Source organism: Sinocyclocheilus rhinocerous, unplaced genomic scaffold (assembly GCF_001515625.1).
Source record: "Sinocyclocheilus rhinocerous isolate Xijiao unplaced genomic scaffold, SAMN03320098_v1.1 scaffold2447, whole genome shotgun sequence".
Classification (NCBI taxonomy): Eukaryota; Metazoa; Chordata; class Actinopteri; order Cypriniformes; family Cyprinidae; genus Sinocyclocheilus; species Sinocyclocheilus rhinocerous.
This window is the reverse complement of record NW_015624601.1, coordinates 113,220-129,449: the sequence shown is the minus strand read 5'-3', so window position 1 is coordinate 129,449 and position 16,230 is coordinate 113,220. Positions and strand designations below refer to the sequence as shown.

The window sequence follows — 16,230 nt, the reverse complement described above, 5'->3', positions numbered from 1 at the left end:
CCGATACTGATGCTTATTCTGATGCTTCAAGCTTTATATAGACGGTTTCGTCGGGTTCACGCGCCTGACCCGAAGTTAACTTCCGGTCTGTGTTTGTTTATCAGTCTGGCTATGGCGCCGGCTACGAACGCAGTCAAAGTTAAGGTGACGAGTAGACTGAAGGGATGTGTTTCCCATACATTTATTTATTTGTGGCACTCGCCACAATATCAAAACTGACCGACTTGCCAAAAGGCTTCATTGAATAAACATGAGCACTTTCTGCACGTTTAAAAATCAAAACAAGGCGCGGGTGTTTTTATATCACTGTACTTCTGAAAGAAGACTATCCTTAGAAAATTTTCGATGTCATTTTCATTTCATCTTGCATGTTATATGCCTGATAAAGCAGCCTTTGTGAGCTCAGCACTGCTTTGTGTTTCTCTCGCTTTAAAGCACCTCCTGCTGGCAGAGAATGAATTTGCATTTTCAGTAAGTCCATCTGATTTACGCAGCAAACATATTTTGCTTGTTATCAAAAATAATCTACTTTAGAGGGACTATTTAGCTGTTGTTTTTGATTCTATTTGGAAATAGTAAACTGTGGAGGACAAAATAAATATTTAATAAAAAAAAACATTTAAACTCCTAAAAGAACTAATTGGAGTAGTTTGATGCAACTCATTATGTTTAGTTTAACATTGTCCAATGTTAGAGAGGGGACAAAATAAATAGAAACATTTAAACTCTAACATGGAGAAGTCTGATGTAACACATAAGGTTTAATACTGTCCAATATAAGACTGAAGAGGGAAAAAGAAATAGAAACATTTAAACTACTGAAAGAACAAAACGGAGTAGTTCGATCACGGTTATATCCACGGGCGCTGCGGATAATCCGCGGGTCGGGTAATAAAAGATGCATTCTGATTATTTGCGGGTGGATAAAATAAATCATAAATGATGCAAATATTAACTACATTTTTTTTAATATTTTTTTTTCATGAGGCAGACGATTTCGTGTGTGTGTGTGTGTTCGTTCGCCTGATCGGGAAGTTGCAGTGACATTCCAGATAAAGTTTGAAAGGAGTAAAGCCTGTGTTAATGCTATTGAGTAGGCTAATATGGCCAAAGATATTTTGTTTTTTAAATAAATGTTCATTTAAAAGCAGCCCACGATCAGCATATTGTTACCTTTACCCCTTACGGCTTCGACGAGGTTTTGTTCCGTCCTTCATGCTGTGCCAACTCACAAAAGGCTATTTTTAGCCAAGCAGCGTGGAGAGCAGCTTCAGAAACATGCCACGGCTGGCTGGTATAAACCCAAGTCTATGGTATAAACACAAGCACTGACTAGAGCGGCCGCGATCAGCTCCGGTTCCTGTGGAGCCGTAACGCGCCGCAGACGTGTGCAGTGAGGCGCAGATCAGCTCTAACGTCACTGAATCTGCTGTTAAAAATGAACCATCCATTCATCATATCATCATGCAAAACATACACGACAAATAGCGAATTTTTCATTGTTTCTCGAAACGTCATAGCATTTCCACACCGGCGATGACATGACTGCGGCGCCAAATCATTCATGTCCCCAGGCACCATGTACGTCGTCTCGCGTTGACGCCATCAAATTGTGATCGGTTCGTGAGATCGGCCAAGTGTAGTGAGTACCGATCGAGTCATAAAATGTGATTATCGGCCGATACCGATCTCCGGCCGATCGATCGGAGCATCCCTAGTATAAATATATCTTTGGTTTATTATGAAACTGTGGCGGGACAGATTAGACTGGGCCGCCACAGTCTAGTTAATGAATGGGAAACACTGCTCTGACTCCTGATGTTCCACATTCACAGAGAGTTTGTGTGAAATGACCAGCCTGTGACGGCTTGTTTAAAGAGGTCATGACACACTTGTTTATTATTTATTGTTATTTGTATTGTTGTTTTTTTGCGTCATCACGGCCCATCTCTGATCATCTGAATGAAACACAGCTTCTCATTTATCATCACTGTCATCAGCAGATAGAATGGTGATATGGGTTACATGAGGGTTTGCTGACAGTCCAGTAGAGTTTTAAGCATCCAATCATTCACTAATAGTTTCAGTATGGTATCTTCACACGGAAATGTGCCCAACAAACATATAATCTCACACTAATGGGAATTCATGCAGATTCAGATGCACTTTCCTAATGCTGACATCCTTCTGAAGTTCCTTTCAGTGGTAAGATTTGAGCTGTTTTTAAGTTGACACGGTATCCTACACACACACTGAGACACGCCACAACGGTCAAGGACTTCTGTGACTGTCTAGTAAGTTTACAGACAATTAAAACTAGGGATGCATGAAATGGAAGTCCGTTTTTCAAATGCATGTTATAGATCTTATTGTGAACAGTTCATCTGTACATATCTTCCTTTTTTATGTTTTGACCTGGTAATGTTTAATCAAACTAATTTATAAATTATATAGATTATAACTGAAACAACAGACTTGTCTCTAACCTTGCCTTTGAATCGCATGCTGTAAACCCTGAATACGAATAAATAACTCCTTTATAACACTAATCAGTTTTGTCTTAAAAATTTAAATTTAAATGAATCACAATAAAAAAATCTTGATACGTTGACCTTTCAGTTTCACTTCCCATTTTTTAACCCTCAATTTTCAAAGCAGCTTCACAGTAGGCTTGCCGCGATAGACGGTGCTGACGGTGATACCGGTGTTAAGTATTTAAAAGCGAAGGAAAGCGAGGAAAAGAGGGAAAATTCAAACGAACAATTGCAAAAGAACAATTGCTTTACGCCGAATTGCCGCTATTTCAAAGTGAAAATAAAATGTGCACGCCGCTTTTACAAGCTATTTAATAGCCAAGGAAAGCGAGGAAAAGAGGGAACGCCCCCGCCCCCACGGTGATTACCGGTGTTGTCACATCGATTAACCGGTGGGAAAATTTCCTCACCGTCACAACCCTACTTCACAGTGATAAACAGGAAAATCAGAACAGAATCAATGACACAAATTTCAGCTATAAAGCAGCTCTACAGAAGACAATAGTGTCATTATTAAGATCAGTTCAGTTCAATAACAGTGTTGATGTTGAGTTTCATCAGTGATGAAAGTAATGTGATTCTGATGCAAGTCAGTAGTTGTTGGTGTTCACCATGAACTCTCTGCTCTCCTCAGTCATGGCTGACTGTCCGCACACCATCGGCGTGGAGTTCGGCACCAGGATCATCGAGGTGAGCGGTCAGAAGATCAAGCTGCAGATCTGGGACACGGCAGGTCAGGAGCGATTCAGGGCCGTGACGCGCAGCTACTACAGAGGAGCGGCGGGAGCGCTGATGGTCTACGACATCACCAGGTACGTCAGCCGAGTAACGCGGCTCTCATGCTGCTGTCTCTAGCGATGGAAACACATGCTCTGTCTGTGTGTCGTACAGGAGAAGCACATACAACCACCTGAGCAGCTGGTTGACCGACGCCAGAAACCTTACCAACCCCAATACTGTGAGTACAAGAAAAGTCTGGACTGGCAGGGCTCAGGGGTATGTAGGTTGGGCTTAAGGCTTTTTCACACTGAATGCAAAAATCTGGCACGAATGTTCGGTGCAATGATGCTTTTGAATCAAAACAATGGTGTAAATAGTGCCTATGGGGATTTTCACACCAGGCGCGATTATTCATGGCGCGAAAAAGTGAGGATTTTTTTTTCCCCCCCATTGCTCTGTGATGAAACGGGCCATCCAATTAGATTTGAGCCTAGATCGTGTGCCCGGAGCAGCTAGTGGTGCACAAAAGGGCGAGAGTAGTGACACTGTTTCGAAAACCAGTGTAAACAAACACCAAAGAAGAGTATCCCGAGAGAGAAGAGAGTGGATGATGAGTTCTTGTTATCATTGGTAACTGAGAACAGATTTATTCTCACATGTTCTTTATATAGAATATAATTTCTATTAATTCTCCACTGAATGGACTGTATGCACGGAGCTTTCTTTAGAACTTCCGCATTAAGATAAGCCAACTCTTAAACTTCCGGAGAAACGTCATTTGATGTTGTGGTACATATAGGTAGAGACTCTTAAGACCCTCACAGACCCTCTGCTTAGCAACACTCTCCTGCCTGGCTCTTGTCAGAAACTGAGAAACAAAATAATTGCAACACCGAAAATGATGAAAGCGGCATTAACATACAGTTTCATGTTATTTAACAACATATAATTTTATATGTTGAGCCTGGTAATCCCAGTACCCAGACACTATCGTAACTATTTAAGCTAACGTTAGCTAGCGATGCTATCTTGTAAACAACGTCATAATGGTATTCTTGATAATCGATAACTTGCCTTCATAGTAATGAGTATAACTGAATATGTACACTGGGTTGCAAACTTAGGTTGCCTGGCTGGAGTGAGATTAGTTACAGTTGTGCAGTAAAATTCACTTTAAAGATTCACTTTTCATTCATGAATCTGACAAGAAAAAAATGTGCCAAAAATGTGTCTCCTGGCAGAAAACAAAGACTTTTTAAGATGAAAATTACATGAAATTAGCATTATAACCAGTAGATGGCAGAAGAGGATCACTCATTATCAGTTGCCATTCCAACTTTCTAGTTTTTTTAACATCTTGCTTTTGGATTTATTATAAAATGACTATTGTAACACATTTTAGTACTTTTACTGTACTTAAGTATAAAGTATAGCAAGTGCAGGAAGTCACTCTCATGTCATTAAAAAATAAATAATTAAGCTCAGACACCAACAGCATGAAAGGGTTAATTATTTACATACTTAGCTAGTTAGCTACACATTAAATAAGTTAATTATTAATGGTATAACAATTAAATAATAATGCATTAAATATTTTGAAATATTTTTAGATTTAATTTAAAAGCTAAATTTTTAAGTTTTATCTTTAACTGTAGAAGCTGCTTAATACATTCAGCCAATACAGACATGCTGCTGTAGTTTTGTTAGTCTGAATTTAGTCTGAATCACTTAATGCTCAGGTTTATTTTAGCAATGCAACGCAATGCGTAAAAAGACAGTATAAGTCATTATAATCCGTAATTATGTCCCCACTGGATGCAACAAATGCCTGGTTTATAATGGGTTTTAATGTTTTTGTCTCGTCGCTCCGGCCGGACAGGGCATCACCGTATGGTGAGGAGCGTAACATTTCCGTCACACGTTTGAGGTATTCGGCCAATCACAACGCACTGGATAGCCGGCCAATCAGAGCACACCTCGCTTTTTCAGAACGATGAGCTTTGTAAAAATCGACACGTTTCAGAAAGGCGGGGCATAGAGGAGCAACAATAATGTACAGTATGTGGAAAATAATGTGTTTTTTGAACCTTAAACCGCATAAACACATTTCATTACACCAAATACACAAAATAATCCTCCTTAGTTCCTTTTAGCGACATCATATGACCCCTTTAAAGTGGGTTTTAAGCAAAAACATTAATCACAATTTTCAAGTAGATTGATGCTAATTGTACCTCTAATTATATTTTAAGATTTATTCTTGTAAACATTATAGATATTTTGTGTTTCTGGTGTAGAACCAAACTTTATTTATCTTAATTTAATGCTGTTGAGCAGCGGATGATGTTAAATCCATATACGAGATACATATCGGTGGGAAATGCATTGTTTGTCGGCTCCATCTAGCGTGCAGGTGTGAATTAGCAGATGGCAATCAATTGTTTCATGCTTGGTGTGAAACAATTCATTCGTGAAACAAAACCGTTCGTTGGCGTTTCGCCTCATTTTTTCTCATCACACTCCGTGTGAAACGGCCTTTAGGCTACATAAATAAGCCATGTCTCAGCACTATAGTATTGTAGTAACATAAGGTTGGCCTCCATTGACTTAAGGCCGGGACACCAATGGCGCTTTTCCACTGCGTGGTACGACTCGGCTCGGTACGGCTCAGTACGGCACGGCACGGCTCGGTTTGCGTTTCCACTGCAGTTCAGTACCGCTTTAGAGTGGGCGGGATTATTCACATGTCGTTATAGTTGCGCCGCCTCTATTGCCGCGATTCCTGAAAAACGTTTTCATTCCGCGTCGCCCCATCAAGCTCTCGCTGGATCCGCTCCTCTGCTATCAACGAGAGGAACGTCTGTACTTCCTCAACAGGGGGAACAGCCACTTTTTGGTTGTTAAAAAAAGGTGCGCTCGTTCAAAACAGTTGCGTCCGATCCTTCGCTGGCTGTGCTGATTTAAATCTAGCGGTTCTTTTGTGTGTTGTGTCGCAAGTTCAGTGACGCAGGTAGTGATGATTCTCTCCGGCCAATCCGTGATCAGCAGAGTTTACACGTCACGTTTTGGTAACGGTACGGTTCACTTGGAACCCCAACCGAGGTGGTACTAAAAAAAGTACCAGGTACTGTACCCAGTGGAAAACCCCCCAAAAGTGAACCGTACCGAGCCGTACCATGCAGTGGAAAAGCGCCACAAGTCGACGGCCAACCATTGGCCAACGTCGGGCCATCAGCAAGCGTCTGTTGGACTAGATTTTTTAGTTTGTTCCACGTCAGCTCTCGTCGGTCTCACGTCAGCAGCAGTTTGCCCAATTCAGCATGTCGAGTCGGTGAGAGTGAGAACTCTGATTGGATGCAAAAAGTAAAGCAAAAAGTGATGAAAACGAGCAAGTAAGTCAAGACGGCAATATCTTACCCGAGCATTTCAATACGCAAATATTTTCATAACAACACGAGCCTCATAAAATGAAGAAAATTATCAACATAACTGATATTCAAAATAGTAAGCAAGCGCTGCTTACGTTTCATATATCTGCGTTTATCTCATACATCCTTGTCTCAATTTCTCCTTTTGAATGACAAATATAGACTATTGACACCTACTGATATAGACAGTTAATTCCAGAACGCACATGCTAGTTTGCAGTCGGCTGTAGTCTGTGCAGTGTGCTCAGGCACAGATTTTTGGTCCAGACGCGAGGCCACAACACGGTCAGCTTTCTTCGCCGCTAGTTCTATGAAGTCGGCATGGTGTGTCCTGGGCTTAAAGGGCAATGTACTGATAGCATAGCCTAGAAACCACAAAAACACTCTGCCAACTGTCTAGCAGCCACATCTGCATGAATAAGTCATATCTCAGCACTATATCATAGTAGTAACATAGGGTTGAGCTCTGTTGACTTAGGGCACTGCACAGTATTGATAACATAAGATCTACCTTGCAAGCTCTTACACCAAGCTGTGACATCTAGTTTAGCGACAGCAGGCAGCACTCAGGTTTTGTTGGTTGGGTGATTGGTTGGGTGTGATTGACAGGTTGAGGGTGGAGTTTATGGTTGGTTCTGTTGGTTTGGCTCAGAGAGGTTTCTCTGGTGTGTTTGTGCAGGTGATCATACTCATAGGAAACAAAGCGGATCTGGAAGCGCAGCGGGACGTGACGTATGAGGAAGCTAAGCAGTTCGCTGAAGAGAACGGTGAGTGAAGCGTATGTCTGTCACATGACAGATCACACGACACTGTTCTGATTTCACGCTTGTTTGTGTTCACAGGTCTGCTGTTCCTGGAGGCCAGCGCTAAAACGTGAGTTATTCCAGCAGCTCCAGCATTATGAATGGGACGTGTGCAGTGAAAACGTCACATATAAATCATCAGAGAATGTGTTTATTAACAAAGCCAGACGTCAGAAACATATCCGTCTGTACACGTGTATTTATGAGGAAAACCCATTGTTACAGACACTGAAAAGCCTGAATATGGAAGGGCAGATAAAATGCTTTAAAAATGTTCACAGAGATGAACTTTGAGAGAAATATGCTATTTAACATTATTATTATTATTAATATTCAGAGAATAACATTTCTTACACCAATTCCTCCTATGACCTCTACCATACTCTATCCATCCATAGCAACTAGCCAGAACACCCTAGCAACCAGCTTTAACACATTGCTAGCTTGTTCCTAATGTTATATTCCCATGCTTATAACATTTGTGTATGTTTTTTGTATGTTCTTAAATGTTGTTGTTTTTTGCATGTTGCTTGTATGTTCCTAACGTTTAAGCATGTTGTTAGCATGTCATAGCATATGAATAGGATTGTGCAAATTCATTAGAATCAGCCACCAGTTCAGCAAAATGTAATATATTTATGAACTGTCAGAGATTGTGTTGGAAAGCCTGGTCAGAAAGATTGAATTCACTTTTTTAAGTCTGAAAGTTTTAAAGCCATGCAGTCTCTGATGGATAGAATGCTACAATATTAGCACATTGCTAGCACATTTATGTTAATAACATGCTTATAATGTTTTCACACATTGCTCATATGTTCCTTCCTAACATGTTGCTAGCATGTTTTAGCACATTGCTAAAGCACATTTAGCACATATTGATAACATTTTAATAGTATGATTATAACGTTTTCACAAAACGCTTACATGTTCCTAGCATGTTTTAGCTTGTTGCTAGCGTATTTTAATGTTTTCTTAACAAGTTTTACCATGTTGCTAGTGTTTTAACATGTTGCTACTAGTGTTTTAACATGTTGTGTTTTAGCATGTTGCTAGTGTTTCAACCTTTTCTTAGCATGTTGCTAACATGTTTTATCATGTTCCTAGCATGTTGCTAGTGTGCCACCTCATAGAATAGTTACATTTTCTCATGAGATCAGGTTGGGTTTTCCCAAGCCATCAAGTTTGTCTTGATCTTTTATTTTTATCTAGATTTTTTTTTTCTTGTCCCCTTAATCTCATGTGAGTGTATAGATGCTAACCGTGTGTTTGTGGTCACAGAGGTGAGAATGTGGAGGATGCGTTTCTGGAAGCAGCCAAGAAGATCTACCAGAACATTCAGGACGGCAGTCTGGATCTGAACGCGGCCGAGTCTGGTGTGCAGCACAAACCGTCAGCGCCGCAGGGCGGCCGGCTCACCAGCGAACCACAGCCGCAGAGGGAAGGGTGTGGCTGTTAATGACCTTCATCCTCCACCCGACCACCACAACCATCCTCCTCTTCCTCTATCACACACGCTCGCGGCCTCGGCCTGTACCAAAGAGCCGCGGGAACCGCAGAGGGGAGGAACACGGCTACATGCGCTCATTTCATCCTCCTGTCTATCTCTTCATCTGTCCATCCTCGCTCTCTGGTCAGTGTGTTCTTACGTTCCCATCCTCACCTTCCTCTGACTGCACCACTGCTCATCACGTCACACACATCAGTTCAGCTTCTTTTTATTGATTGATTTTATAGCTCAACAATGTGACATCACAGAAATAAGACCCATGCTGAAGGAAGTGGCCAAACGTGTGACATGGATTCATAATCCAACATGCTGCTGCTGCATGGGTTGTGTTAGGATCATTTTAAGAACATCAAATGCGTATCTGCTGCCATTTTTCCAACCGTATGAGAGTCAATGTGGTTGTGAAAATCTGTTTGGGTCGGTCACCAACAGGACACCTGTCTGACGCTCCTGCAGATAAAAAGCACTAGGTTGAGTGTGCAAAATAATGCATCTCAGTTTTATATGCAGCTGTGCTCAGAATAATGCATTTCATTTTTTTATTCATCTGTAAATGCGCAGTGGTCGCATTGGTTCCACTGATCAGACCAGATTTAAAACCTAATAAAGCGTCTCCTGTTGCAATCACGTGCATGTTCATATGCGAACGCATGTGTGAGTGTAGAGTCGGTTTGGGTCGGACAGCTTTATGAATCAAAGAGAATTTACGGAAAGATTCATTCTTTCATCGCTCCCATCTCCTCTTCTGCTCCTTCATCATATCAACATTCATTCCTCTGTCCTCACCACCATTATTTTATGTTGCCTTATTGTTATTATTCATGTTAAAATTATTACTATCACAGTTTAATCAACTAGCTCAACATGCAGTTCAGACTTGAGTTAATAAGCAAACGGTTTTACAACAGTGCTACTGTTTTTGTATAGATCTAGGAAATGTGATGGAAATGGTTCCAGTCAGTGCATTGGCTTGTATATTAACAGCACCACCGCAAACTTCCTCTGAAGCAGCTTCTGTGTCTTAATTCAGTGTATGTACCATATGAAATCGGCTCTGATTCAGCTGCTGTAAATAAGGCTGTATCTGTTGATGTAACGAGCACTGACTCCTCACTCAGCGTGTACATCACAAACTCTCACACATCCAGCTGAAGAAACAGGAGGCAAATTCTCCTACAGAAAGTCTTAAAAATGGAGATCAGATCTTGACTGATCTAAGGCAGGCACTAGTCCTTTTGAACTGTCTGAATCTGTGATCTGAAAGACCTTGCTGTTCACATGAGCAAAAACAGTACATATGTATAAACTTTGTAGGAGCTGTGCTAATGTTTGAAAATCTGTTCTTGTGTGTATATGATTTTAAAATGTTGACATTTTGATTTTAATGATGACAATAAAAATGGTCTAGACAGAAAGTGTTTCTGCATTGACGTTTAAAATGAAGATGAACCACAAACACATGCATATGCAAAAGCACATTAGAATAGAGAGCAGACAACATGACCACGCTGACAGAAACAAACTACGTTGTTCAAGTAGCAAAATTGCTTTGTATTTTTTGCAACAAAAATTGCACCAAGGTTACAGGACAAATCAACTAAACATAAGTGATGTGTATTTACAAAGACGAGCAATTAGTCTACAAAAGGGTGAAGCTTGAATACAAATTTAAAAGTAGTGGCATGATTTTAAGAGAACAAAAAAACATGAAATGTCAACACTGGTAGTACCATGTTGAATTAAAGGCAGCTTGTGGTTGGCCTCCTCCTCAAGCGTCGCAGTCTAATGGCAAAGTGTTGGAAAAGACAAAGAAATACTGAAAACAACTGCATTATTTCAATTACACAAGCAAAACACGAAAGTTTTAGTAAATGAGAATCATGGCTTGTGGTCATTGGATAAAGCTGCTCCGTTCAAGTCCGTGATCCCGGAGCACTTCTGTCAGTGGTGTGTGGAAAACCTTTGAAATGACATCAAGTGGTAACTGAAGATCTTTCAGAGGACATTACAAAAACATCTATACATATACTGTTTCTGAAGCGCCGATTCTCACTGCCAAGTCTTTCTCCTTGAGACAGTAGTGTTTCATTCGCTGACCAATGATTCATGTTCAGCGAGTCTCTTTAAGGCAACTGTAGTTTTGGAAAGGCGTGTATGTAGTGATTGTGCTGTAGGAACACTTGTTCAAAACCTTTGACGGGCCTGGAAAAGGTGAGAAAACCGAATTAACGACCCCATCAGTGAAATGTCAATCATGGCACAGTGTTGCAATCATACAATACTTGATCAGTCGGTTTGAAGTTCCTCATATCACAGGGAGCGTTCACGTCTCGCAACAAAGCCCTTTCTTGACCAACCACACAAAGAAAACTAAGCTGGACACATCAATAAACAGTCTTTATCAATACTATGATCATGAATGTAATCAAAAATATATTTTGATCCCTTAAAAAGGTTGAAAAGTCTGAGGCACATGAGGTGTTTTTCTGTCAGTCATCTGCAATGCTGAGATAATGCTGTCTTTAACAAATACTTCGAGAAAATGCAGAGAAGAAAAGTCAAGGAATTGCAGACAAAGACTCATAAAAAATCAAGTCACTAAGGCTTGGACCTGGGCTACCGTAAAATCGCCAAACAGATTCTGGAGGAACATTACTGGTTCCCCTGCATTTGTGCACAGTAATAAGACACTGAATCGTTCTTAAATGTTCATCTATTTGGCATGAGAAAAGCTGAGGTGGGTCCAATGGAAATGTATGTCACGCCACAGCCAACCCAGAGAAGCCCCAGACACGTAGATATCAGTTCCATCTATGCTCTTCTCCGCTACCTCTGAACAATGTCACTGATCTCCTTGACAGAGGAAAGCAGCTTTGAAAAGTCTTGTGGTGTGTTGGCCCCCCCAGTGGCAGCAGGGCAGATCTGCAGCTCGCGCAGGCTGCTCTCTAACTTATTGATGGCTTCACGGAAAGTGAACTTGTTGCGCATCTGCTGGATGGACTCGACGAAGCTTGCGCAATACTTGGACAGATTCTTGCCAGCTTCCAACACTGCACTGTGGCTGCCGGTTTGCTCTGAAATGCGGCCAATGGCAGCTCGCAGGAGCTCCGTGCTCTCCAAAACCATCTCGCGTGTGATGCAAGAGTTGGAGAGTCGCTCCGACGGCTGGCGCGTTTTCCTTAGCGAGCGGCGAGTCGTCATGAGGGGAATGAAGTTGGGTCCTGGGTCACCAACAGCCGATCCCGTTCCCATCCCTGGTAGCTGACTGCTTGGGGATGTAGAAGAGGTCTTTGGGGGCTGCACTTTCGAGGTGTTTTTTGGCAATTTTTTGCCACTTTCTTGGGAAAGACTTGTGCCCCTGCCTTGTTCTGTGGATCCGGGAGTTGGAGGGTTTTGTTCAGAGGAGCCTTTGACTTTGGTATCTGAAGAAATATCAAAAGTGGGACTCCTCGAAGACTTTCCAGATTTGGCACTAGAGACAGGAGGTGGAGGAGGAGCCGGTTTAGGTTTTGCAAACTTCCCCTTTTCTCTGTCTCTTTGTCCAGGGACTTCAGAAGAGTTCTTGGGCCTACGTGGTCTGCATTCATCACCAGATGTTCCCAGAGGTGGAAACACATTGGACTTGAACAGCTCCGCTTGCAAGGCACTTGTTTTGGAGCTTTCCATCTGCACATGTGGCCGACGGGTGAGCTTAGGTGTCAGAGTCAAAGGACTTGATCCAGGACTAGACTCTGAGTCCTTAAACACTTCGTCAGGTGCATCCTCTGTTTTCTTGGGAAGGCGTGGTGGTGGGGTAAGGGTGCCACCATGTGGCATGCAATCTGCTTTCTTGCGTGGCAGAGCCGGCTTGCCTCCAATGGTGCCCGAGTCAAAGTGAGATGACTGGATGTCACGCGGTAGGGTGACAGACTTCCACTCAGTGCGTTCGGACCCTGGGGGCATGCTAGAGGCGGAAGAAGACCTTAGGAAGCGCTTGGAGTTTGACATAGGATCTTCTTCTGCAGGTGGAGTTGTGGCAAGCTTCCCTCCGCCACCCGATGTTGTGGCCGTGCCCTTTTTCCGTGAATGAGAAGGGAAGAGCTGACCAGGATATACTGGGGCTCCATTGGTGACTCCGACAGCCGTGGTATTGTTGGAGATGACCAATTTGGAAGGGTCAATGCTGTGCAAGGCATCATTTGTGGAAGCCCCGTTGTTGAAATCATCTCTGCAGTCGGGACCCAGTCCTCTACGATCCAGGTGCCCATCCATCTTACCAAAGGAGCTGCTGCGCTTTGGGGGTGCCGGGGCGGTTCTCTTCTTTTTCTTGATTAAACTGAATGGATTCATTCGGAACTTATCTTTATCTTTAGCTAGGAGGCGATCATCTTCGTTCAAGTTACTATCAAGGACAGGCCTCGGGAGCATCGGGGGCCCAGCCACCTCAGCCTCTGCTGCATCTGGAAAGGGTAAAACTTTATCAGTACAATTGCCCATTGCAGAAAGCAACTCAGAATTAACTGTGAATATTGGGAGAGTAAAACTTACCTGGACTGTCACCATCCCTACTGTCCATATGTCTTCGTAGTGTCCTCGTCTTAGTGGGAAGTTCTGGTGCCTGCTGTATTGGACCCAGTGTCAGCTTCTTACCTTTTTTCCCCAACTCTTTCTCCACCTCTGCAACCCATGAAGATTGAAGATGAGCCACGAGAAAAGTAAACGCAAATCTCTCTAAACTTCCAGAGACAAAGTCTTACCATCGGAGATACTGGACTCTTGAAACATTGTCTCAAACGCCTGGTGAGTTTCAGCAAAAGAAGGCCGCTCTGCAGGGTTCCATCTCCAACCTAAAGATAGAGACACTAAAGTCAGTCCAAAGGGCAACTAAAGACTTGTATTAATTGCTTAATTGTAACCATCTTATTCAAATACTTTAGCTTGTCTACTTTTTGCTCCTTGGATTTTCTTCAGCGATCTGATGAGCTACTTACAGGCCCTCATGAGCTCATAGACTTTCTCTGGGCATCCTTCGGGTCTGTCCATGCGGTAATCTTTCTCTAGTAGCTCGTACACTTGGGACAAGTCAATTCCAGGATATGGAGACATCCCGTAGGTGGCAATTTCCCAAAGCAGGACGCCAAATGCTGAAGAGTTCAAGCAAGAATTTTAGTTTTACCCATAAGATAACAGGGAGCGTTTCATTGATTTTTGCTTACCCCACACATCTGACTTAATGGAGAATTTGTTATAGGCCAGACTCTCGGGGGCGGTCCATTTAATGGGAAACTTGGCTCCTACATGGGCTATGTAGGTTTCTTCCGTCATCAGGCGACTCAGTCCAAAATCTGCCACTTTAACCAAGTGGTTGTCTTAGTGGGAAGTTCTGGTGCCTGCTGTATTGGACCCAGTGTCAGCTTCTTACCTTTTTTCCCCAACTCTTTCTCCACCTCTGCAACCCATGAAGATTGAAGATGAGCCACGAGAAAAGTAAACGCAAATCTCTCTAAACTTCCAGAGACAAAGTCTTACCATCGGAGATACTGGACTCTTGAAACATTGTCTCAAACGCCTGGTGAGTTTCAGCAAAAGAAGGCCGCTCTGCAGGGTTCCATCTCCAACCTAAAGATAGAGACACTAAAGTCAGTCCAAAGGGCAACTAAAGACTTGTATTAATTGCTTAATTGTAACCATCTTATTCAAATACTTTAGCTTGTCTACTTTTTGCTCCTTGGATTTTCTTCAGCGATCTGATGAGCTACTTACAGGCCCTCATGAGCTCATAGACTTTCTCTGGGCATCCTTCGGGTCTGTCCATGCGGTAATCTTTCTCTAGTAGCTCGTACACTTGGGACAAGTCAATTCCAGGATATGGAGACATCCCGTAGGTGGCAATTTCCCAAAGCAGGACGCCAAATGCTGAAGAGTTCAAGCAAGAATTTTAGTTTTACCCATAAGATAACAGGGAGCGTTTCATTGATTTTTGCTTACCCCACACATCTGACTTAATGGAGAATTTGTTATAGGCCAGACTCTCGGGGGCGGTCCATTTAATGGGAAACTTGGCTCCTACATGGGCTATGTAGGTTTCTTCCGTCATCAGGCGACTCAGTCCAAAATCTGCCACTTTAACCAAGTGGTTTTCCCCAACTAAGCAGTTACGGGCAGCCAGATCCCTGAAACAAGAACCAGGTCTTAACTGGAAACGTGTCACTTCCTACAAATACCATGTTGTCCCTTATCCTTGTCCTGTAATGTTTAGTCATTTTTAGTTCACAGAATCATAAGACTAGAATGGACACGATATAAGCAACGCAATAAATAGATTTCATAAACTACCTGTGAAGGACCTGACACATTCTGATGGTGCTCTACATGTTTCTGCAATTTACTTTTTTACACGGCTATTCAGTTATCTTGTGTGCTTCTTTTAGTAAATCAGGCCAAGAGAATGATACCACTGCCTATATAGACAATTTAATTATTGTTTGTCAAAGTGCTATAAAACCTGTTCCAACTAGTGTGAAAACCCTTCTGTCTGATAAAGCATCACTGAAAGAAAGGCTCAAGGCAAAAACTCAAACTATACACATCAAGCTACTATAAACAGAATAGTATGAAGAGCCAAGAAATTGAATATTTAATAACAATTGACTGGATTTATTACAAACGCAGCACCTACAAGCGTGTATGTATGTGTCACAGCTACACTGCAGAAGATCTTACTCACCTGTGGATGAAGTTTTTCTTCTCCAGGTACTCCATGGCAGAGGAGATCTGCGTGGCCATGTAGAGCAGCACCACAGCATTGACCTCCTCATGATCACATTCACGCAGGTAATCCAGCAGGTTTCCATGAGTCATGAACTCTGTGATGATATAAAACGGAGGTTCCCGTGTGCAGACACCTGACATAAGAGAAAAACACAGGACATCAGCAGGTAAGCACTCTCCTTCATATCCTTCAGGATCATCACGTCTCTTTGTGAAGGAAACTTCATTCAGAAACAAATTCCTCCTGAAAATCAGTGGTCGATTCATGTTTCAGCCCAAAAGCTAAAAAAATAGACCTACAGATTCTGCATGAAGAACTTACTGGTTGAAGGTGGTGGATTTGTTACAAAAGTGCTGCTTTGATGACTTTTATTACCTTCCCTCTCGTTTAACTAAGGAATAATATTCAGTTAAGGCTGTTTCTTGTGACTTTTCTCTCTTTAAAATTAGGTATTTGTAACAACTATGAAACGATGATGATCCTTATT

The 16,230-nt window shown here is 42.2% G+C and overlaps 2 protein-coding genes across 4 annotated transcripts in view; one reads left to right on the top strand and one right to left on the bottom strand.

Annotated features, from left to right (window-relative positions):
* The first annotated feature begins 3,146 nt into the window (after positions 1–3,146).
* On the top strand, positions 3,147–10,420 carry rab14l (RAB14, member RAS oncogene family, like). Its single transcript, XM_016559240.1, has 5 exons — positions 3,147–3,346; positions 3,426–3,492; positions 7,362–7,449; positions 7,525–7,555; positions 8,764–10,420. Exons 1-5 carry the CDS (start codon positions 3,147–3,149, stop codon positions 8,939–8,941), a joined length of 564 nt encoding a protein of 187 aa, XP_016414726.1. The 3' UTR covers positions 8,942–10,420.
* A 272-nt stretch (positions 10,421–10,692) lies between these two features.
* The window catches only part of abl1 (c-abl oncogene 1, non-receptor tyrosine kinase), a 58,858-nt gene continuing 53,320 nt past the window's right edge, over positions 10,693–16,230 (bottom strand). For 2 of the 3 annotated variants that reach the window (XM_016559210.1, XM_016559217.1), the window contains exons 6-12: positions 15,699–15,876; positions 14,960–15,144; positions 14,735–14,887; positions 14,501–14,590; positions 14,362–14,420; positions 13,520–13,589; positions 10,693–13,431 (exon numbers count right to left, since the gene is read on the bottom strand). In XM_016559210.1, coding sequence (XP_016414696.1) covers positions 11,819–13,431; positions 13,520–13,589; positions 14,362–14,420; positions 14,501–14,590; positions 14,735–14,887; positions 14,960–15,144; positions 15,699–15,876 — 2,348 coding nt within the window. In that variant the 3' untranslated portion in view covers positions 10,693–11,818. Of the gene's footprint in view, positions 13,432–13,519; positions 13,649–14,361; positions 14,421–14,500; positions 14,591–14,734; positions 14,888–14,959; positions 15,145–15,698; positions 15,877–16,230 lie in introns of all 3 variants that reach the window. The other variant, XM_016559225.1, reaches the window with a different exon arrangement.

Excerpts from the sequence above, each read along its gene's own strand:
- rab14l (XM_016559240.1), top strand. The coding sequence starts at position 3,147 with ATGAACTCTCTGCTCTCCTCAGTCATGGCTGACTGTCCGCACACCATC. Across the intron at positions 3,347-3,425 it reads ATGGTCTACGACATCACCAG|GAGAAGCACATACAACCACC; the intron begins GTACGTCAGCCG and ends TGTGTCGTACAG. Across the intron at positions 7,556-8,763 it reads CTGGAGGCCAGCGCTAAAAC|AGGTGAGAATGTGGAGGATG; the intron begins GTGAGTTATTCC and ends TTGTGGTCACAG.